This window comes from Zosterops lateralis, assembly GCF_965231275.1.
Source record: "Zosterops lateralis genome assembly, chromosome: 6".
Classification (NCBI taxonomy): Eukaryota; Metazoa; Chordata; class Aves; order Passeriformes; family Zosteropidae; genus Zosterops; species Zosterops lateralis.
Window position 1 is genome coordinate 54,868,124 of NC_139761.1, and position 22,558 is coordinate 54,890,681.

Sequence of the window (22,558 nt, forward strand, 5' to 3'; positions counted from 1 at the left end):
GATGGAATTCAGTAAAAATTATGCCATGCACCCAAGCTGAGGACACGGAGCTCACAGTTTTCAGACAGAAACACAACTTGCACAAAGCAATATGGGATCTCAGCCAGAGGCTGCCAGCCAAGCATTAGTGATGACAGACTATGGCATAAAAAAAAGGAGCAAAGAAAAAAAAGGGGAAAAAAAGTCTATTCCAAAGAAGATACCACTGTATCAGGGCATGTAAAAGAAGACATTTTATATTGGAGGGTAGACTGAATGGCTGGATCAAACCTGAAAATACTACTTGGAGGGCATTCCAAGATTTACCTCAAGCAAACTATCTCCAACAAGTGCCACCAGGAGCTGATGTCTGTGCCTTTCTCTCACCAGCGCAGCGTTTTCAGATGCATACATGGAGGTAAAATCAAACATTGCTACATCTGGCTGGCCATAGTGATTAATTGCAAAATCCAAGGAAGGCAGCTGGTAGTTGGTTGCAAAGTCAGCAGCTTCTCTGGCATAGGACAGTAAATTGTTCTGGTTCACATTTTCCCCACAAAGCAGCAGCTCGGTATCAATGGAGTCCTGCAAGGAGACAAGGATGTGGGATGAGAGGCTCCAATATCCTGTCTGAATTAGAACACTGCAGTCTCACTGCAGGACAGAGAGCCACACACCTCACAGCAACAAGAAACAAGTGACATTTGTCATCTCCTCCAAAAAGCCAATGCACTAACACAGGTACTGCCCCGAACAGAAACTCTCCTTGCCCACACTGCACAAGTAGCTTTGCTTGCAATAGAAGATTATAGCTCCTCCCTTGGTTATGTGTTGTTTTCAGAACATTACTCCCCTCATATCAAAAGATGTTATCCACATCACTGCAAGGCTTTTCTGCACACATGCACCCGACATCTGAAACCACAGGAGAGCAGGAACACTGATGCTGTAACATGTGGGGCTCAGCCTCAAGGTTTGACTCGACATCTCAGTAACAACATCACATTCAAAACTGGATCGTAGCAGCTTTTTCTGTTGTTCATTTTTGGGCGGGGTTGGGGTTTTTTTTGGCCAGAGTGGTCAAGGACCTTGTCTTTACAGGTCATTCTACTTAAAGGCAGTGATTATTAATAAGGCAGGTTCTATTTCCAGCCTAATCATGGATGAGACCCCTAATCACAGATGATACCACAGAACCGCTATTAGCCCAGTTGTTCCAGACACACTGAGGGTGGTTGTTTTTTTTTTACACTCAGAGCTGAGTAGGTCAGGAAAACAGCTCTGATGAGCCACAGCTGCTGATCCTCTGCTCCAAACTCCCCACAGATGCCCTGGGACTGCCCCACCTACAAACACCAGCCCCACAAGCCCAGGGCCCACCAGCCACTCTCCCCCAGGGGATTCTGCCCTTCCTCTCTCCCACCCTGGTTGTTCATGGAGAGCAGCTCTGCCCTGGAAGCCCCTGGCCTCCAAAAGGGCAGGGAATCATGGCAATGAGCTAAGTGATCCCATCAGAAAGCCAAGAGCCCTTCTGGCAGCTCCCCACAAGTACTTCCTTCAGGAAATTACACTTGGCTGCTTTGGCACTGTCTTACTTTGTAAGAAAAATTGCCCTCTCTTGGGTTTCCAGGAAGGGAAATTTAAGTGGTGCTGTAACACTTTTTAGAAACAAAAGAAAATAAACCCTATATTTTACAGAAGAAGCAAAATAAACAAACAAAAACCCACAAAGAAACAAAAACAAAAAAAACCCCAAACAAACAACAAACAAACAAAAAAAACCCAACAAACAAACAAACCCCTCAAAATCCCAAGTATCCCTTGGGTCAGGCCACCATGTTTATAGCCTTCTTCTATCACATTTTACCCACTTCAGAGAATTTATAATTTGGCTTAGGTTAGGTTTTTATGCTTTCTTATTTGCCTGATAAAATTGGACATATCTGTGCTAAGTTCACCCTTACTGAGGTTTTTACTTTCTGCTCTGATGATCCCACCATGCATTTACAAGGTGAGTCAAGATCCCATTTCAGCCAGTTTCAAAAGTGATTAATTTAGGAAGTATTGTTTTTAGTTCTCTAAAGGAACTTTGAGCTGACTGAAGAGAAAAGCAAATTCTAAAAATGTCAGAGTAAGATCCAAGCGACCTGAACTTGAATGAAGAGTTTAAGCCTATAAACACCCTCTTTAACATGCAGCAATGTTTATGCATGTTCACACTTACTCTGTGCCAAGTAAGTAAAACAGAGTTTAACCAACATTTTTACGTACATTAATAATCACTCCTTTGTCCAGAAGACTCTGCTTTTTTGCTGTCATCACAAAATAGTGCGTGCTGTCTTTATAGTAAACAATATTCTCCAGGTCAATCCCTGAAAAGAGATACACATTTGTCACCAAGCCTGTGTCATTTACTAACGACATGGGATTGATCCCGGCAGGTGCCTTTCCTTCTTGGGATGCATTCACTCTCCCAGCTGAGATGAAGGATTAGTGGGCAAAATGCTATGAAACAAAACAACAGAGAAGATTGGTCCCACCCAACAGAAGCTTTTCTCAGCACAGTTTAAAGTTATTCAGCATTCTTTCAGGGACAGCCAGTCAGCCACAGCATTAACAGTTCCTGAGGTAGAACAGGGTGCCAAGGCAACAAAGTGTTTTTTGGGTTGCTAGGGCTCTGGCATTGGGTCTGACCAGGGGGTGTGGTTTCAATTACAATAATATTTTTTAAAAATCAGCTGTAAATCAAGAATAGAATTTAGTGTACTGACAGTGAATGCAACTATTCTGAAACCCCTTTCCATTTAGATGTGTTTCACAGTTTATATTTTTAGTATTTATAGCAGATTTTAGTTCTTCTCAGTTTATCAGCTCCACACATCAAAAAGCAAGAATAAACTCCTCCCAGAAGGGCAGAGACTTTTTCAAAGGGTTTAAGCTGTTCAGCATGTGAACGGATAGAAACAAAACAAATCATGTCTTAAGGGAAAATCTCTAGGCCCTGAAAATGCTCTTCCAAATTTGTTCAACATAGCAGACATTTTTGCAGTTAAGAAAAATTTAAACACTAAAACAAGCCATGATGTGGCAACACCCAAGCTAAAAAACTATCCCACTGTACCATAAATGGACATCTCCATCTGCAAGCTTCTGACATCAACAACATTTTATCACTTGGAAATTTTTTATACACATTATTTAGAACTGATGTTACCAGTAACAAGAGGGTGACCTGGCACACAGAGTACCCCTGCTGCCTCTTGTATTTGGTAGTGGAACAAATGAGGATGCACCCACCCGTTTCTTCTTTCAGGTCCTGGAAGAACTTCTGGTTGAAGATGAAAGCAACCCCACTAATTTCTTCTACCTTGGCTTCTGCAGTTGTATTTCTGTTTATAAAATTGGCAGTGATGGCAATAGCCAGCTTTCCACGAAATTCCTTCCTCCTGAAGCCTGGAGAGCAAAGACAGGAATTAAAACCACTGCAAACTTCAGACTGGACTTTCAAGGGGGGTCAGCTCAAGGCAGCTCAGTATCTTTCCTACACTTCCTCAAACAATATGCCGTATGTAGATTCTACCATGCCTCCAAAATTCCCTTGAACGTGAAGAGTCTTTTCTCCCCATTTTCAGCTGCAAAACTAGAGGTGCACTGCATTCAAGATAAAGTCTCACTAAAAAATGGTTGGGTGGAAAAGAAGGAAAAATTATGACTAAAGAAAAACGTGGAAAATTTTTTTCGGTATGTCTGGAAATAGAATAGGTCGATTTCACTGGAGGGAGACATTTTCAACATGCTAAATGGCAAGTTAGGTATTTGTTATATAGGTGGTAAACAGCTCATGAAAAAAGACCGAAGAGACCAGCAGTCAAAAGCAGCAGAGAATGATATGAAAACAGAAACCTCTGTATCAGTGTTTAGATACGCACACACTACCAGCTAGTAAGACTTTTTACAGATATTTGTGATAGAAAAATATTCAGTGGTTTAACTGTTATATTTCCAGAGTGAGACCAACTGAGAAGTGCCTTGCTTCATCTTTGCTTCCACTTTTCAGAGAAAAAAGCCCTCTAAGCCACAATCCTGCAATCACACACTGAAGCTTTTCCATCTCTTTGTTCCCCTTATCTGTAACTAAATTATGAAGTAGGACAGAGTATCCTCAGAGTATCTTTAGCCCACTGCAGGTGACTTCAGAGAATATGTTGTTTTACAACAAGAAATAAACCGGTTATCAATTTTTGTCTCTGTGCTTCTTGATATGCTCTCATTATTTCACTGGGATAGATTTGATATGACAACACCTGTACATATCTTCACTGCACCAGTCACTCCTCTAGATCCTGGTATGATGATAAACATTAACCTCTCAACAGACTCTGCAGCTAAGATAATAGTAATAATTAGGTTTTGCTAGTACCTATTTAAAAGTCTTTTATGAGGGACAGCTGGACAACAATGTAGGGAAATTTCCAGCACAGCATTTAAGGAATTAACTGTATTTGCAGATAAAAGAATAAGCAGACAAACTATGAAGCTAATAAAAGAAAAAGTGTACTTGGAAAACGGAAATTAGCATGGATATAATTAGAGTTAAAAGGGAAATACATAATTAACTAACAGGTGTGATCCTGTGATGCAGGAGCAGCTTATCTGGTGTGTCTCTAAGAAACACAGCTCAGGTGGTCTGAATTCTCAGCAGTGACTAACATCAGGAAACATTTACCCCCTCTCCTCCCACACACCTTGGAGCTATTTATTATCTTTTGCTATTGTTTCTAAAGGAACTGCTTCTGAAGCTCAGTCTCATTTACCAAGAAGCAATGCCTCTGCTGCCTTCATTAAATACCTGGCAGTCACCTTTTGGTCATGAGTTCAAGCACTGGGCAAATACACAGCACAACAGCAAAGGCTGTGCAATTCCTAACATGTATCTTGTCAGCCTCCTTCAAGTTAAATCATCATATAATTAGTTAACCTTGAAGCAAGCCCAATGGCACCACGATGCATTCTGTAGGCAGTGCAGAGCCACAGAGCTCAGAGGCAGAAATGACATTAAATGTCTTTTAAGTTGAGCTATGACTTAACAACACCGCCAAAAGGTACCACGTAAAATAATAGCTTTCACACAGACTTGCATGGATTGAAAGGTAACCTACTGCTTTGTGTTCTCCTCTGAGAATCAGATCTTTCAAGGTACCCTAAAGACCACTAAGAAGGCCAATAACACACATTCACCCACCTTCCAAGGTGTTCCTGCGGCCATCTGCACCAATGATAACATCAAATTCATACTCTGACAAAGGGTGATCCATGGGGAGAAATTCAGCCCTCCAACCTGTCTCTGAAAACACAAATAATATTTATTAATTTTTTGACGGACAAGTGATTTCAGAGTCTGAGGAAAGGGCCCTGAGATAAAGGGTGCACTTCTCATTCTCTGGATCATCTAATGCAGTAACTTCCTCTCAGAGCCACACCACAAGAAGATGCTCAAGATCAAGCATTTGATTCTCACAGAAATAACTCCACAGCCACCTTAACAGGGCAGTATATATATGTAGTTACAGCAAGGAAGAGCTGGCTACTAAAAGAAGAAAAATACCATTCCATCATCAATGCTTTTAATTGTCTTCTAAGTAGAAATTAAATGGAAGCATACTCACAAAGCTAAATTTAATCATTTTACAAAGCTGATTTTGTGTGTTTGTACTGTCCATATTTTAAAATTATGTACATTTTAATTACTTAAACCAATATACCTGTTCTACTGTAACTATATGACCCTTTGAGAAATACCATAGTGTTTTAGTTACAGTAGAATTTTAAAATATTTTAGTGATACTACATCCTAAATATTAATATTTTAAAAAAATAGAAAATAAGAAATCTTTTTCTATTGCTTAAAAAACTTGCATAAGAATGCTGATAAGACTTTGGGTGCCAGTGGGAGTTATATCAAATGTGAAAGCAGAATGAGGCCCTGGGCACTTAATCCATCCTCAATATTTATATTATCAATCAAAATCTGTTTTTTCAAGAAGATCCCAAGAAGCCACACCAGACTCCCTACAAAGCCTCAAACACATGCCAGAAGGCATAGTGCAAAACCTCAGCTTCATAGCCTGGGTTGTATTTTAAAGATTTATCAGTGCTCTGTCACACTGATACTTGTCATGCCTGTAACCTCACAGAACAGAATAAGAAGTAATTGCACTGGCTGAGTAAGAAGGGCAAAAAACTCTGACTTCTTTAAACAGAGTTTGACTGCCTTGTACGCCTTGATGTAACACCTGGCACAAAAAAGAAGTTGCTGTGAACAGAACTTTATTATGATAAATAATACTTTGGTTTTCTTGATCTTCAGGAGGCTCCAGGACTTTCACAAATTCCAGGTTCACGTGAATCTCCACTCCTAGGATAAGGGCAACTTTGAAGAGGATGAGCTGAAGCTGCCGAATACCTGTGGGGAGCAAGTGACAAAGGTGTTTTTGGTAAATAAGCAACTCCAGCTGCCACCAGCCTGCTAGAGAACTGAAACTCACTGTTAGCACAAGTGTGTATCATTTCTATTTCTCATACTGTAATGAATACAAACATAGCAACCACCACAGGATGTTGTTCCCTTCCGCCTCCTTTTCCTCTTGCAGCACAATCTAGTGGGCAAAACTTATCTCAGTTAATTTTCTTAGAATGCTTTTGTAGAGGTTTGCCTCTTAATGATATTTAAAGGATCTGCTAACCAGCATGTTTTAGAACACAAAATTTTACAGGGTATTTCCCTGTATAACAGTCCACTCCGCTATTTGTGTCTACTTTCAACATACTGGAATAAATATCAATATTCTTCACACCTCATAATCAAAACATGCTCTTTAACCATACCAGACTAACAAAAAAATCTGCTCCATAAGAGTGTAACTTGTTCTATTGCCACTTTGCTTAAACAAGACCATTTATTTTCCTCTCTGTGTGCATACATGCACTAGCACATGGTTAAGGGCAGATGAACTTTCTGCCAAACCAAGAACACCTCCACCAACGTTCTGACCCTGGTAACCTTGTACCCAAATAGTGCCCATGCCCTCAGATACTCACTGATGTGATCAATAGATCCTGCACAGAACTTTCCATAAAATTTCTTCGCTCCCAGCCCACGGAGGTCGTGGATGGTGAAGGGCCAGAGATGCAGCACATTGTTCCTGGAGAAAGTGTCCCGCTTCTCCACGACAACAACCTTGGCCCCCAGGAAGGCAAGTTCTATGGCAGTCCGCAGGCCACAGGGGCCACCTCCAATAATTAAACACTGGCAAGAGAGAAAAGGAGGAGTGTGACACAGAGTTTTCTTTTACTTCCACACAGTTTCCAACTTACTTTATTGGTGTGACTTGAAATACAACTGGACTTGCACTACTGAGAGCACGAACAAATAATTTACTTCAATCAGCAAAAAGGAAATTTGTTTTGCATGTGGTGTTCAGTCTAGTTAAAAAAGAGGATAAACTGTGCCTAATGCAAACACAAAAACATTTCATGAAGAGAAGTAAGAGAAAAAACCAGCATTTTTGAGCATCTGCTTGCACATTTCTAACCCCCATTTAGCATTTCTCAAGTGCTTGCAGTAAACAGCATAACAGTTGTGTAAAAGGGAGGGGAAAGGAAATAAGTGATCTCAGTGTATGCTTTTTTTATTTTAAAGAGGAAATGGGTGTACATTTACTAGATTTGTTGGACAAACCTACGATAAGCCAGTAGCCTTATGGTATTAGCTACTCTCTTTCAACGGTGGATGTAACAGCCTGGTTCACCTACTGATGTAAAACAGGACATGCTAGGGGAACTCAGCAGATGTGCCCTGCTCTGCCAGGGCCAAGGAACTCATCCTGTCCATTACACTCAGCTAAACATCCTCACTCTCAGGACAATCACATATTAGGAGCTTAAATCTAAGTTTGGACATCCTTGGAAGAATTGCTTCCAGAACAATTACAGAGGATCCCTGCCCAAATTTTAGCTGACAGCTGTAATTTTTCACAGACTAACAGGCAGAGGATTTCCAGAAAGCAAACTAATTAAACCCCAAGTATATCTAATGCTTACATTTCCTTGAGTGATTACTAAAAACCGATTAGAAGCAGTCCTATAGCTGGACAACGCTGTTGTTCCATACCTCCTAGGAACCCCCTCCACTCCTCCAAACCCCCTCCCCCAGATTTCACACAGCCCACAGGATGAATTCCAGTTCTTTCATGGCTAGAGCAGGGAGGGATGAGGTGGGTCTGGGAAGATGGGAGAGCTCCAGCACAGCCAATTTGTCACAGCAAATCCAAGGCCATGGTGTCAGAGGTCAGACACACTCCTGTGTGTCCTGCACACAGAGCCAGGCACTGACTGCAGCTCCAAAGCAAGCACAGGCTCTATCTGCAGCTTCACTGGATTCCAGTCTGCTTCCCCCCCTTACATTGCAATGTAAGGAAAATAGAGTCATTTATTTATCTTGGGTTAGTCATCATTTGTTTTCAGATTTAACAACTTAAGCAAAAAAAGTATCTGGTGCTGACTTTTGTCCAACCCAAATCATAGAAGTGCAAAAATGTCTTTTTTTGAATTTAATAAATAATTCTAATAAATTCCCATTGAAAGAAGAACTCCTGTGAGGTGCTTTGGCTTCGCTTTAGGCAAGTGTTTTGTTAACCAGAGATATTAAAGTTAGGCTGCTGCCTCGGCCACTTGGCTCTGCTTCTCTAAAAAGAACGTATTTAATTCACAATTTCAGAAGAACACTCTTCACTGCATGATGAATATTTTTTTAAAAATCAACAGATGTAACAATATAAAAGAACAAAACTGAGGGCATATGTAGCCCAGCTGAAGAGGATCTCTGGTGGATCTGGGTCAGACATTTTGCACATGCTTCTTGTGATTAACATGGGAACTCTGAGCTCTGACAAGTGAGCGACTCAGTTGAGCCTTCACAGTTTCCAGTCACGCTGAGCAGGCAGCTAGAAACATTTTACAAATAAAGCCCATACACGGTCTGGTAAGGTGAGGCTGTTTGTTTCACTTACAAACTGTGTATTATATAAATAAATGCAACTTTAAAGAAAATAAAAAATAAAAAGAAACAGCAGTCTTTGGAGATGTAGTCATAGTGGACCCTGCCAAGTAACAAAACCCACACAGAAAACCCTCCATTTCCCTTGGTGCTTTGCAACACACTAGGTTAGCATTTTAAGGAGAATTCTGCCCTCTCCCCTCCTCCTATGACATTGACAGATTATCTTCATAATTGCCTAGAGACACCATGAAAAATGGGTGTATGTTTGCCACTACCCATGGTTACCTCCAGAAACACGTTTATCTACATCACAGAGCTGTTTGTTCTTTGATTTACTGAGGACACTTCCTGCTGGTGCAGAACTAACTCTCAACACTTCTTCATCTAATTTTGAAACTTCTGGAGTCAAAATCAGCACAAAACTCTTGCAAAAGTAATTATTACTACATCTGTATTCCTATCTTTATTAAGTAAGGGAAGGGTCCATGCTACTCCCCGGTGGTCTGCTTGCCAACAGAGTCCCAGAAGAAACCCTCCTGCAGCCAGCCTAGAACAAACTTTGAATGGCATCCCATTTTCCCCTCCTATTATCCCAGTCTCCCAGCTCACAAGGGCCTGCTTTTGGAATTAATTTCCTGCAATTTAAGACAGATCATGACAGCCAGCATCACACAAGGGAGTCTCGAACAATCAATCCTGAATGAACAAATGCCAACGGCTTCTTCTTGACACCCACATCACCATTCACACATCAACTGCCTTTTAACAGTGCCAGACCATCCCCTGCAAAGCTAAAGGGCAACTTGACTTTTCAAAGCATCTTCTACAAATTATTCCAAGTGTCAGTTGCTGAAAAACAGACAAAGGGCTTTTGCATGTTTCTTGCTCAAACACTGGAAATGAAATGAGAAAGTCTTGTACAGTTTTACAGGGCAGCTTATGAAAGAATAACACCATGACCAGACTTCTGTGACCTGCCTGAAGAATCAGTATCGTGTTGGATGTTACATCTTGTTTTACTACTGAGAGCACACCATGTTAGTGCAAGATAATAATACCGAGAGAAGACATTTTTCTGGGTGAAAACCTCTTAGAACAAATGGCTGATCTTCTGCCTGCAGATGTACATGAATATTTTCTGTCAAAAGGGAAGCTCCACTGAATTTAACACATTCCCTAAGAACATCACCTATGTTAAGGCAAAATTACAGAAAGAACACGAGTTACAAAATTCCCATTGAACTAATGAGACTAATGCAAGTTTCCAGGGCAGTAATAGTTGCCTAGTGACTAACTTAGGACTATTTCAGTTTAAATTCATACTTAATAAGTAAAGCATGGACATTTTTGCACTTCACAATAAAACACTAATAAGCCCATGTGTATTTTCTAAAAGTTGTTTATTCAAGTTGCTGAGTAAATACTCTCTATCTATGATACTGTTAAAAAGTATTGTGCTATTCCTTAAAAGATAATTGTTTCTGTATAAATCTCGTCCCACACTACAACCAAGCACAGTACACAATGCATTATTTATTTTCAGACTGAAACAGTGCAGAACTTCATGGATTTCTTCCTTCTATGAATAAAAGGATGAATCAGAAACCTTCATTTGTATTTACTAATATAAACACACACAGCATTTGGTAAGTCCCCTAAGCTTGACTCCACTCAAGGGTCAGTCTGACTGTGAGAGATGCTACTTTCTCTCTCTGAGTACGTTTAGGAATGGCAGTGCCTTGAAAATCTCCAGGAAATATTCCTAGTGCTGAGCTAAATGGCAGCACAAGTCACCTCTCCAATAGCACAGTGTCGTCTGTGCCAGGCACAGGATTTTGAAATGATCTCCTGTATATAATGTCTAAATACAGGACTCAAAATAGGAGGGGAGGAAAGGGAGAGAGAGATAATGTAGAGGCCTCTTGCAATCCCTTCTTTCTCCCACTATTAAATCAGCAGCCTCTGAATCCAGGCACCTGCATCCTATTCTGGAAAAATCATATGCAGTTTAACAGCTGAATATCACCTCAAAATACCACTCCACAAAAGCCTAGTCACAAAAATCTCATCCACTATAACTGAAAGGCTGAATCTACTCCCTGACCTTGATGAAAGTTTAAAAAGCATTAGCTCTCAGCATTTCCATGCTCAAGGAATCTGTAGTAGCACGGGGGTGGGGGATGCACCAAAGAGCATCTCTTGGCATAGCTAAGAGCAGACAAATCCTGTTGCAGCCCAGTGCATTATCTGACTGTTGTCATCCCACTCCAAACCCCCCAACTCCTCTCCTGCCCAAGGTACCCAAACATTAAATTCATCCTGGGAAGTAAAAGGGTGTTAAATGATGATCCACTCCCTGTATGTCCTTAGGATGAAGATAGAAGCTTCAATCACTTCAGGAATCCCATATTTCCTCATTTCTGCCTTTCAGTTGTTTTGGAGGTGAAAAAGAGAAGATTATTTTTAGTCTCTAGCTCAACAACAGCTGGACAGACAGGCACACCCTTTGTTGTCCTGTGGCATACCAAGCCAGAAGCACCACTGCTACTTTTTCAGTGGAAATACACAAACATACTGGTGAAAAATCAGCAAAACCCATCTGCCCAGGTTACTGAACTGCCTTTAGGCAGACCATCAGCTGGAAGTCGACCTGCAGGCACAGATCACACTCCCAGAAAGGAGCAGCAAGGGGTGGCTTTCCCCACCAGCCTCAAAGCCCCCTGATCCTCATGACAACAGGTGTCTCCAGCAGCTGGGGCCTCCCCACCCACTGACAGGAGGACACAGAGGGAACAGTGCTTTGCTTTCCCATAGCAAACACTCATTTCCACAGTCAGCAGACCTGGGACTATGAGAGAAGACAATTTTCACAGTGCCCCAGGCCTGTGCGCAACAGCCAAAGTGTCAGGGGCACACCAAGGACAAATTTGGCTGATTCCAGAGGGTCACATCCTACACGGATTTGGACAAGTGTTTATTGGTGAGAGGGCTTAATGCACTGCAACACAGGACAGGCACAAAACAATACATTTTCTGGAACAGCAGCGACAGCTCCCCTGGAAAGGCTCCAGGGAAAAACAGCTGCATAAGCAGCTAAGGCAGACGGCCACCAGAAGCCTTCTCCACCACGAGACCACCCCCTTTACTAGATTATCAAAATGCTTCTGGCAAAAATAGGCCTGCTCAGTGGGACATTCCTGACTTAGTGACTTACAGTTCATCATCTCCCATCTGCAGCCTCAGATTTTATCACATAAATTCACTGACAGCCACCGGATACAACGCTGCAGCCAAATGCACCCTGAACCCACTGAATAATCAATTTAAAGTTTGAAACATCCTCATGGAAGACGCTGAGAAATGAAAATCTGTATGCCACTTCAGACAATGTTAAAAATGTCACAGGCTGAAGCTTTATTTTTAATAAAAATTAATGCCCCCCAAGAAAGGGGGTGTGGAGAAGACCTAGGAGCTAATTAAACTTGACTACAAAGATCATGTAATCTTTAAAAGGGTAATTTTTTTCCTGTTGTACTATTTTATGAGCTCCTTATAGAATTAGAAAGGTTTAAAAAATGTGTCATTTGACAAAAACAATATTCACTTAGATGTATTTTAATGAGAGATCCTAATTCTCCGAAGGGATATGTGGACACTGCTTAAATATACTACACATAGGTCCAAAAATCTACCTTAAAATGTTATTAAGAGTAGCTGGATCTTGCTGAATGGGCCATTTTGGAGAGTGAACACTTGGGGAAGTCCAGAGGCATCTGAGAAGAGAGAGGCTCACACATCCCTAATTGCAACAAAGCCCTGCGTCAATGCACGAATTCAGTGCCTCACTACGAGCCCACTTCTGCTTTCAATCCCTCCAGCATTTTACCCTTTGTACCTCCAGCTGAGCACCTCAGACTTGTGCAGTTTTAGCCTCTCCCAGATCAGTGACTGGCATAAATGGAGTCACGGCCTTATTTTTTTTTTATCTTTTCTAAGACTGTACCACGGATCTGAGGCCATCCAAGGCAGGGTGACTTTGTCCAGAGCTCTTCCCCCAGCCCCGTGCCCTGCAGCTGCTGCGCTCGCAGCTGGACGCGGCACAATCCAGGGATCAGAGGATCTATCTTTACTGCCCTCCTGTTTTACTGAGTCAAAATGCCACAAGTGAAACATTAGTACATTTATTGCATTCATCTGGCTCATCTTTACTGGGATTTTTTTCTCTTTTTTGGAAGATAAGCTTCTGCGTGGAAAAAAGCATGTGCCTTCATTTTTCCTGGATGTATTTGGACACGCTTGTCCATCCATCCTCTGTGTCACATGGATATATGTTCTAATATTAGACCTGTGAATTAAAAAAACCAAACCCTTTCCATAGTTTGAAATTGAAACAATGGTATGAAAGATGTCTGAAACTCATATTCTGCTATGCCACACATTAAAGGGGGGCTGTGTGCACTCAGGGGGTTAGAAAGTCAAGAGCGCTTTCCATGGTGCATCAGAGCTGTCAGGACTTTGGAGCTCTTCTGAAGAGCTCTCTCAGGTGGCATTTGTTGTATTTAAATCTGCTGAGTTGATCTCAGATCTTTTAGAACAATTTGCAAAAATACTTCTTCAAAAAATTGCAACTGACAGTTATAATACATCAAAGTATGCCTGGAAACTTTCTGTTGCCCTACACCAGTTACAGTTATCCAAAAACCCTAGACATTACTAACAAAAAAAAGTTACACTGATTTCAGTAAACATATCCTCCAGAAACCAGGCAAGTGCTTTAATCCAAAAATCTCCTCAAATAAAGCACAAAATAAGCCCTCCAATATCCTTTGGAATTAAGTGTGTTTGCTGATTTCTTACCTGCCTTTCATTGTAACCAAAACACAGGGAAGAAAAAAAAAAAACAAACCAAAAAAAAAACCCAAGCCCACACCCAAAACCCAGAAGAGATTGCTTTCTTTTCTTTTTTTTTGGCCAGCTGCTTAAACAATCAAAAGGAAAACAAGATAAACCTTGCAGAAAGAATGTTGCCTGACTATCCCAGCCGTGAACACGGTTGGCAGCATGTACCTGGCCTTTTTCCTGTAGGCTTATGTCTGTCACACTGAGACAGTGCTCCCAGGCTACACTTAAAAACTTAGCAAAAAAGAGCCCAGAATGAAATCACAAAACAAAGAATTCATCCAGAAATAAAGAACTGATGGAGAGAGATAAAGGAATAAAGGCATCATGAGCCTCACCTCTGAGCACAGCAGAGACCAAGCCACGAGTCTTGGGAGCCTTGTGAGCAGTGATAGAGAAAATGGTTAATCCTCTCTACATGGTTTGCAGGGGCAGGGGCTTTGCTGGGTGCCCAGAGGACAGGATTTCTCATGCTCTACGGCATCTAAAGCACGCAGGCAGGTTGGTCAACAACCATGGCTTTATTACAGCAAGAGCTTGGTAACACAACTTTAAAAATACACCCCTGTTGCTTCAGTCTGGCTCATCTACAGAGAAACCTGGAACTTTTAACCAAACATCACAACAATCTAATACACAAGCTGAGCTCCCACTTGAGAATTAGCTTTTTCAACTAAGTGGGGAGTCAAGTTACTTTGAGGGTATTTCACAGAATATTTTAAAATGCCTTCTAAAATTCATTTTTCTATTACGTGAATTGTTAACCAACACCCATTTAAATTGTAGTTGTTAGAAGCCAGTCTGAGTAAATAATTAGATATCAAGAACTAGATATCAAGACTGAGTCAGAATCTAGATTTTTAAATTTTATTTAATTTTTTTATTTTTAAAGATCCTAATCATTTAATCCCATCGTTCCTAACTCTCCTAAGCAGAATGACTGTACAGCAGTGTACATCAGCTATAGAAGAGCTCAAAATGAAATACTCTACCAGAAGGCAACAGTTCTGGGCTCTTGGAATATTTTTTTTTTTCCAGCTCATCATGCAGCCTTCAAAGTCACAGCACTTCCACTGCTAGCACTCACAGACATTTAACTAGTAAATCTAAATACAGTTCCAAAAAGAGTGATGATATGATTTTTTTCTAGTTTAAGTGGTGGCTCGCACAAACCAGTTTACCACAGGTAGACAATGCCTTTACTTTTTACAGTTTTCCTTACAATTTAAGAACACTATGAATTATCAACCAGCACTTCTTAGTCACACAGCATCCAAAAGTGCCAGCAAGCAGGACTTGCATTGTTCAAACAACCAGAATTAAAAATATTTACCTTTAGCACATTTTTAAGAAGGCTTCTGATAGGGGGCAAGTTAACAGCACTCACAGAACCCACAAAGCAGGCTGCTAGCAGCACATCACACAGTCAAAGTTAAATTTCAGCATCTCTAGTTCTTATTTCCAGAACCTTTTCTGCCTGAAAACAAAGGTGGTAATAATAATAATAATTATCCTATAATCCTATCCTATAATAATCCTTATTACTGAGGGAAACAGTCTCAAAAAAAAAAAAATAAAATGGTGAAAAAATACAAAAATAAGCATGCTGCAAAAAGAGGGGCAGAAAGCTGGAGACATAAACTTTGGCAGCAAATTGTACATCATGAGACGTAATAGCCTCTTTTCACACCAACATCCGACACAACAGAAGGGAGATAAACACACACAAAAGACCGGTGTTTATTTACACCTATTAATGAGTTTGTTTTCGCATTCCAGGCAGGGTGAAATGCAGATGGAGGCACCGGCCACGCTTGTTCTGCCACTGCCAGGGCTGACATGCAGAGTGAGCCTCCCAGCCCAGGTGCCTCCAGCCAGGCAGGGCATGCAGCACCATGGCTGGGCCAGAGCCAGCAGCAGCCCCACCAGCCAGGAGTGGCTTACTATCCTACCCCTTTGTTTCCCACCTTGCTAAAGCACAAGGAAGAGAAAAAAGGGGGAGAAGAAACCTGAGAGAAATGTTTTTTGCCTTCCACCGAGCGCTTGCTGATCTGTGTAACTTGTTATTACTGCTCTGGGTGTGTAGTCCTTGGCAGGAAGCTCGCTGCCATCTCCTGCAATGTTTTCTAATCGGAGTTGCAATTTACCCCGGAGCAGCTGTTTTATCTAAACTGTAAATCCTGCAAGGATGGCAGGCAGAGTGCAGGCAGGACAGGACCGGGAGGAAGGAACACTTGATGTTGTTGCTCAGGCCCTTTCAGAGCCGCTCTCGTAAATCTTTCAAAGGGGCAGGAGAAGGAAACAACACAAGGCTGACTTGCAGCAAGGCAGAACCACTTGGTTTCTGCTCAGACAGTATCTCAGAGAGGTGAACAAATCCAGAGAGTGGTGCAAGACAAGTCAGGCACTATCTCTTGGTTGGTTTGTCAATTAAAAACAGCATGCCCTTGGAAAAACACGAGCTGCTCTTCAGGAGCAGCAAATGTCCAGGGCAAAATGCAAGCTTTGAAAAGCTAATCAGAACTTGATCTGTCAGCATGACGACAAGAGACAGAAGGTGAAATGCCACAGCAGTTCTGGTTGTGCTCCAAGTAACTCCGTGGTGCTCCCCTTGGGGCCTTCCTTAACACAGATTAGGTGAAGGTATTGAAGCCTCTCCTGTTGGTCACATTCTCCAGAGCTCTGACCACTCCTGCTGCTCTGCTCTGGACTTGCTCCACTTTATCTGACAGAATATTTTAGCTGGGGTTTCACCTGCACCGACAAGGTGGCTGGATGTGTGAGTTCTTACATGCACCAGATCATTTTCTGCAGCATATTCCAAATTTTCTCCTTTTACTGGAAGGTTCATAATCTTTCAGTAGCTTCTAGCAATTTTACCCTGTTGATCTCAGGTTATGACACAAATATCCCGGAGACCTAAGATGGCAAAGTTTGCAGAAACCTGGCTGTTTGTAGAAATAAATTATGTAAGTACAGACTTGTAGAGCATGTGGAAATTTCAAGCACTGTCTGACAAAATAATCCCCCTTTAAACAGTGTAGCAGAGAAAGTAAAGCAAATTAAACCAATTTCAAGGGCATTAGAAGGGAATTTCTACTTTCTTCTCAACAGATACCATCTAAACTTTTTTTCACCATGAATGCTATCAATGTTATGGTATTTCAGAGAGAAAACGCAAACAGAAATTTTCTTGTTTGCTTAAGAAAATTATCTTCTATTAACATATTTTACATTTTCTCTTCTTGCCCAGCATCTTAGAACTGTGGTATTTTGCCTTCTATGAAAAGTGCATTCAAAGCTATCTGCACTGAGGCCTGAACAGCAGATAATGTAGAATTTTGCTTGTCAGCAGAAAGAGAGCAACCACATCCCCAAAGCCCCCGTTCTCAGGGCAGACATGGGAACCTCGGGAAGGACCTCAGCTGCAGGAGACAGGAAATTGCCTTATTGTCTGAAATCTGGCGTTTAGCAGCCAAGTGTTTAATCACTTCTTGGTAGCAAAAGTTATGTATTTCCTCACTTATCAGTACACAAACATTACCAGAGCGCAGCTGGAAGCGTAGCTAACAACAAACCCCTGGCGACCACATCTGGCACCAACCCCGTAACAACCACACAGGTCTCCTGGAAGGCAGGAAGAAAGACCTGATCCCAGCAAAGCATCCTGCCCTGGAGCTCCCCTTGCTCCCACACCAGCCTGCCTGGTGGATGGACACAGCCCAGTTGCTCCAAAGAACCAAGCTCCAAAGCCTTACAGAGCCAGAGTCACAGGAACACACCTTGTCAGAACCTTTTGTTTCATTCAGACATAATTAAGCCACTCGCGGTGACAATAGTGGTGGTTTGTGTGAAAGTAACTGCGTGTCACTCCCTGTGGGAATCTTTATAAAATACCTAGGAAATCAGGTCAGGGTGGGACAGTTCCCTTCTCTCGATTACTTGCAAAGCCATTAAGAGAGGGAAACAGCACAGTTCTGTTACAATACAGATGTCAAGTTACCGTTACCTTCCAAGCAAAAAAAATTTGAAATTCCACATGCCTAAAAAGCCTTATCTAGACTGTCTGATTGCTCTGCTTTGGCCAGGCTTCATGGCTTTTCATGACTGATAAAGCTGAAAAAACTGTGTGTTTGTGGAAGTGTCTCCAGGATAATGAAAATAAAGTGATTTCATTACCAAATCACATGCCAAACATTTGCTTTTGCTGATGTAATTTGGCCCAATCTCAGGTTTAAAACACATCACAAAGAGTCAAATACTTGGTTTTGTTTTCAAAGAACTGTCTGCTGTGTGTCCTGTCATCACGCCAGCTTCTCCCTATCCCCTCTCTAAAAATCCTTAGAGAAATTAATGCAAATGCAGTTTTTCAACAACTGTGCTTCCACTGCATGTTCATAGGTGATTTACTGCTTCTCTACTCATCTCAAGCAAATCTTCCTTGCTACTCATCCTCATTAGTTCCATTTTTCTACAGCTTTGAAATAGAAGTTGCTTATTAAAATCCTTAAAAATAAATCTACAATGGAAATCCAGTGCAAGGCTTTAGAAGCCTCTTCCTAAAAGGCAAAAGCAAAGAAACACCAATATCAAAATAAATGCTTGTCTTTCAAGCATACCAAACACATCTAGGTGCCACTTAAAAAGTCCATAGAACATGTGGCCTTTAATATTCCCAAAAACCTCAACAGCTTCCCAAAAACCTCAACAGCTTCTAGATTCGACTATCCAAGCTCTGTTTGTTTGTTTTTTAAGAAAACACACACACACACACACACACACACAAAGCAGCTGAATGCCTCTTTGTAAAAAGCCACAACCTTTCATTCACTCAGCTTCCTAACTTGGCAGTCATCTTCTGGCTGACTAGTTCAAGTTTTGTAGAGTTCACCAGAATGCCTTTTTATTAAAATAAGCAAGCTAAAATAAGTTGATAGATAGCAACACTATCTAACATAACCGCAACAATTTTGGCGTGTACATTATAAATCCTGATTATCAGGTTTGGAAACCTCCCCATTCCAATAATTATTTCAAAGAAATCAGTAAATTCAGCTAAAGGGATGGATATTCACTCTTTAGGGAGTAAAGAGGTTACAGCTTTCATTATAATATGGATATTTTTTCTGTTGGAACATAACTGGCTTTCCCCTCTTTCATCTTACAATTCAATTACTCAATTAAAAACCAAATATTTGTCTTGAGGGATGCAATCAGTCAGGTCAGCTGAACACTCAAACTCCCTGGCTTCTGTACTGGTATGTACAGCCCTGGAGAAACCTGGCTGAAAATCCCAGTTGCCTCTGAAGGCTCAACAAATGCCAGCACTTGGGGAGGAAATCTGGCCACCTTACCTGCAGGTTCATACACGCTGGATGATTTGCTTAATTAAGAGACAAGTATTTGTTTAGCACGTCAGAAGAAGGCGGGGAGTAGAAGACATGTGGAATCCAACCTGCCTGATGTACCACGGCTGCAGCATGGGATGTTTGTAAACAGCTGAGGACTGGTAGAAGCCAGTTTGTACCTAAGAACAAGAGACCCGGCACCCTCTGCTCGTCCTGCTGATCACCCTGCAGCTATGGAACACGGCAGCACCCACGACACCAGGAGCTCCCTTCCCTCTCTCAGCTCTCTGGGAAGGACAGCACCAGCAAAGCAGGGTTCTTAACTCCCAAGGCATTCACTTGGCAGCCTTTAGAAATGGAGACAAGGTGAAAAGGAACAGAAGGGGTCTGCAGATAAAGAGCATCCCCCACTTTTATGGGTACACCAGTGTGGATTGAATGGGGAGACACAGCTTGAATTCAGTCAGAAAACCCCCAACCACTTTCTGACCCAGGGCTCCTCCTCTGCTGACTCACCCTGGCCCAGCTCCCTGAAACCACACACTCTCTGTCGGCTAAAGCATCACCACAGAGCCCTCCCTGCAGCAGGGACACCCCTGCCACCAAGTCCCAGCCAGCCTGACAGCACATGAGAGCACCAAAAAGAGCCACTCCATTCTTACCTAAGTCCTGAAAACATGGTTAAAAACCATTTCAGAGTCATTCTCTTAATGAGTCTCCCAACTGGAGTTTTTGGAAGGAAACCCCATCTATTGTAAAACTAGATCTGAAAGGCTGAGTTGAGGAATGAGTAGAAAGAGAGGCTTTTGGTGACTGGGTTTAGTGGTGAACACAGTGGTGCTGGGTTAACCAGCTGGACTCAATCTCAGAGGCCTTTTCCAACCAAAAAGATCCTATGATAGGCTTCAAGATCATTGCATTTATTTTTTAGGATTTTACACCATTCCATATACACATATACCTACAAGTATACGTATGTATGTTTTTAAATGCACAGCTTTCAAAACTTCTTCACTTAACTTTAGTTCCTTGCTTTATGCTAATATTGTTCAGCCTCCAAACAGCAGCTCAGCTTGTACAAGCCTCCTGCCCAGGAACTGTGCCCAAGGTGGGGTCTAAAATACAGACAACGCTCAGAAGACCAAAGCTGTGCCCAGGAATTTGCCCCTCCTCCACCAGGGAGTTTCTCCCAAAACTCATACATCCAGAGAGAAATGCCAGTCTCTACCAAGGCAGCTGATAATTACATGGTAGCACTTTAAGCAAAGTTTTGTTAGTTCTCAAGTGTAAGCCTGTGTTTTGCAAAAACAGCATGCACCTTTGAAGGGGAAGGCAACACTACATTTGCATGCTTCAGAGAACCAACACCTCCTCTCAGGGTAAGCCTGGGATGTTTCCATGTGCAGAAATCTCTGCTCTCCTGAAGCATGGGAGAGCCTGAATTTCAGGTGCACAGCATGAGCCAGGTCCTACCCCCTGATACATATTCATCCCTATCTCAAACATCAGTGGGAGCCTCATTTATATGTGCATGCACATATTCATATCATTTACACAAGTAAACTGAAAGTAAATGTAAATCAAGAGCAAGTAATGAATCTGCTCCATACAGAGAGGCAACATTCACAGATGACTTAAAAAGGCTAATGAACATACTAACACTAGCTAGATGAGTTCTTGTTCATTATTGCATGATGTTTTGCATGTTCAAAAATTTAGCCTGGCATTCAAAATGCTAGCATAGAAAGCAACCTGCATTAAACCTTAAATGTTCTTCAACTGTCCAGCTTCATACCCTGAAAAACAAATAATCACTTCAGAGCCCAACCATGCTCCTCTGCATTAATGAGTAGAAGACAAAAAACAGAGAGAAATTTTGTCAGCATAAAAAAATTGTGCTTTTTCTGAACATATTTGCAAAAAACACAGTGTGATATCTACAGTTTTGCCTGGTTAGTACAAACTTGTGTTTCTCTCTAATGCTGGTGAACTGGGCAGGTGCCAGCCCCAGAAACAAACTTTGAACAGGACTCATTCCCAACCTACAAGTTCAAGATTGAAAGAAGTTTATGTTTTGTAAACAGGTGGATTCCTACAGTTTCAGAACGCTCATTTCTGCCCTAATTCCGTGCATGTCTTTCTCCAGCACTCTGCTTTTATTTTGGGGCATTCTCGGTTTGTTTTTTGGGGTTTTTTTTTCTGCAAAGAATTCAGGGAAAATAATGGCCCCAGCAAGACAACTCTGAAATGGCAGTGGGTTTGAACAACTTGAAAATTGCTCAACCAGTTTTATTCATCCAGCTTGAAATTGTATCATTGTAGAAACTTTGAAAGCCATGTTTGGCAATGTTCTTCAAGAGCAGTTAAGACACAGGATTATTGTTATTTAGCTGGAGTGGAATGTTCTGTATGTATAAAACTTGTGTATATTGCAATGAGTAACTTAAGTGTGGCTGAAGAGTTTACAAGCACAAAAATCAACAAGTACAGCATTCAGCTCTTAAATACCATGCAAAAAAAACCACCAAAAAACCCAAACGGTTTTGGGAAGAGGCAGCAGATTTTCATTTTGTTAAAAAAAACAACAACAACAACAACAACAAAAAACCCACCCTCCTATGAGTCATTTAGAACCCAACTGCATCTTCTTTACCTCTTCCAAAGATTGGGAAGATTGCAAAGCCCTATCTAAGAACCATGAGCTGCAGGCTCAGCTACAGCGTTCAAGGCCATAACCTCATTTAAAGCCTTGAAGTCATGTATTTTTATTTTTTTTTTAAATGATGCCTACTAGCAACCTTGGCTCTGCTTGCAGAGCTGCAAAAATCCACTTAGCTGACTGCCTCAGTTGTGATCCTGCTTTAACAGGCAGGGTTTTTTGCTGCAGGCTGATCTGCCTTGCACAGTGCTCGGCATCCCCACGGAGGTGAGCGCTGGGCACGGCTGCCAGGATGAAACTCCTGTTTCACCACTGCAAACTGCACTGGCACAGCACACAGTAAGGCAGAAGGCTAAAATCACCAGCTGCACTGGAGGGAAAGGGTGCTGTGCATGCTGCAGGCTAATCTCTCTGCACTGGCTGGGCTGCCAGCCCTTCTGAGAAGCCCTTATCTGTGATGGGGCAGTAAGAGCCCACCACCGCAGTGATGGAGGTCCACGCTCCTCTCCTGGCACAGCAGCCTCCCCTCCTGCAGGGACAGGCTCAGATAGGCTCTGCAGCAGCCCGTGATTCACACCCCAGGAATGTTTGGTAGATATCCCCACCGAGCCCGCA

At 41.9% G+C, this 22,558-nt stretch overlaps 1 protein-coding gene across 2 annotated transcripts in view; it reads right to left on the minus strand.

The window, feature by feature from the left end:
- Window positions 1-22,558, minus strand: part of MICAL2 (microtubule associated monooxygenase, calponin and LIM domain containing 2) — a 117,852-nt gene that overhangs the window by 70,457 nt on the left and 24,837 nt on the right. For both annotated transcript variants that reach the window (XM_083864309.1, XM_083864308.1), the window contains exons 3-8: window positions 7,078-7,285; window positions 6,326-6,442; window positions 5,222-5,323; window positions 3,277-3,432; window positions 2,251-2,351; window positions 307-564 (exon numbers count right to left, since the gene is read on the minus strand). In XM_083864309.1, the coding sequence (XP_083720435.1) occupies window positions 307-564; window positions 2,251-2,351; window positions 3,277-3,432; window positions 5,222-5,323; window positions 6,326-6,442; window positions 7,078-7,285 (942 nt within the window). The remainder of the gene's footprint in view (window positions 1-306; window positions 565-2,250; window positions 2,352-3,276; window positions 3,433-5,221; window positions 5,324-6,325; window positions 6,443-7,077; window positions 7,286-22,558) is intronic.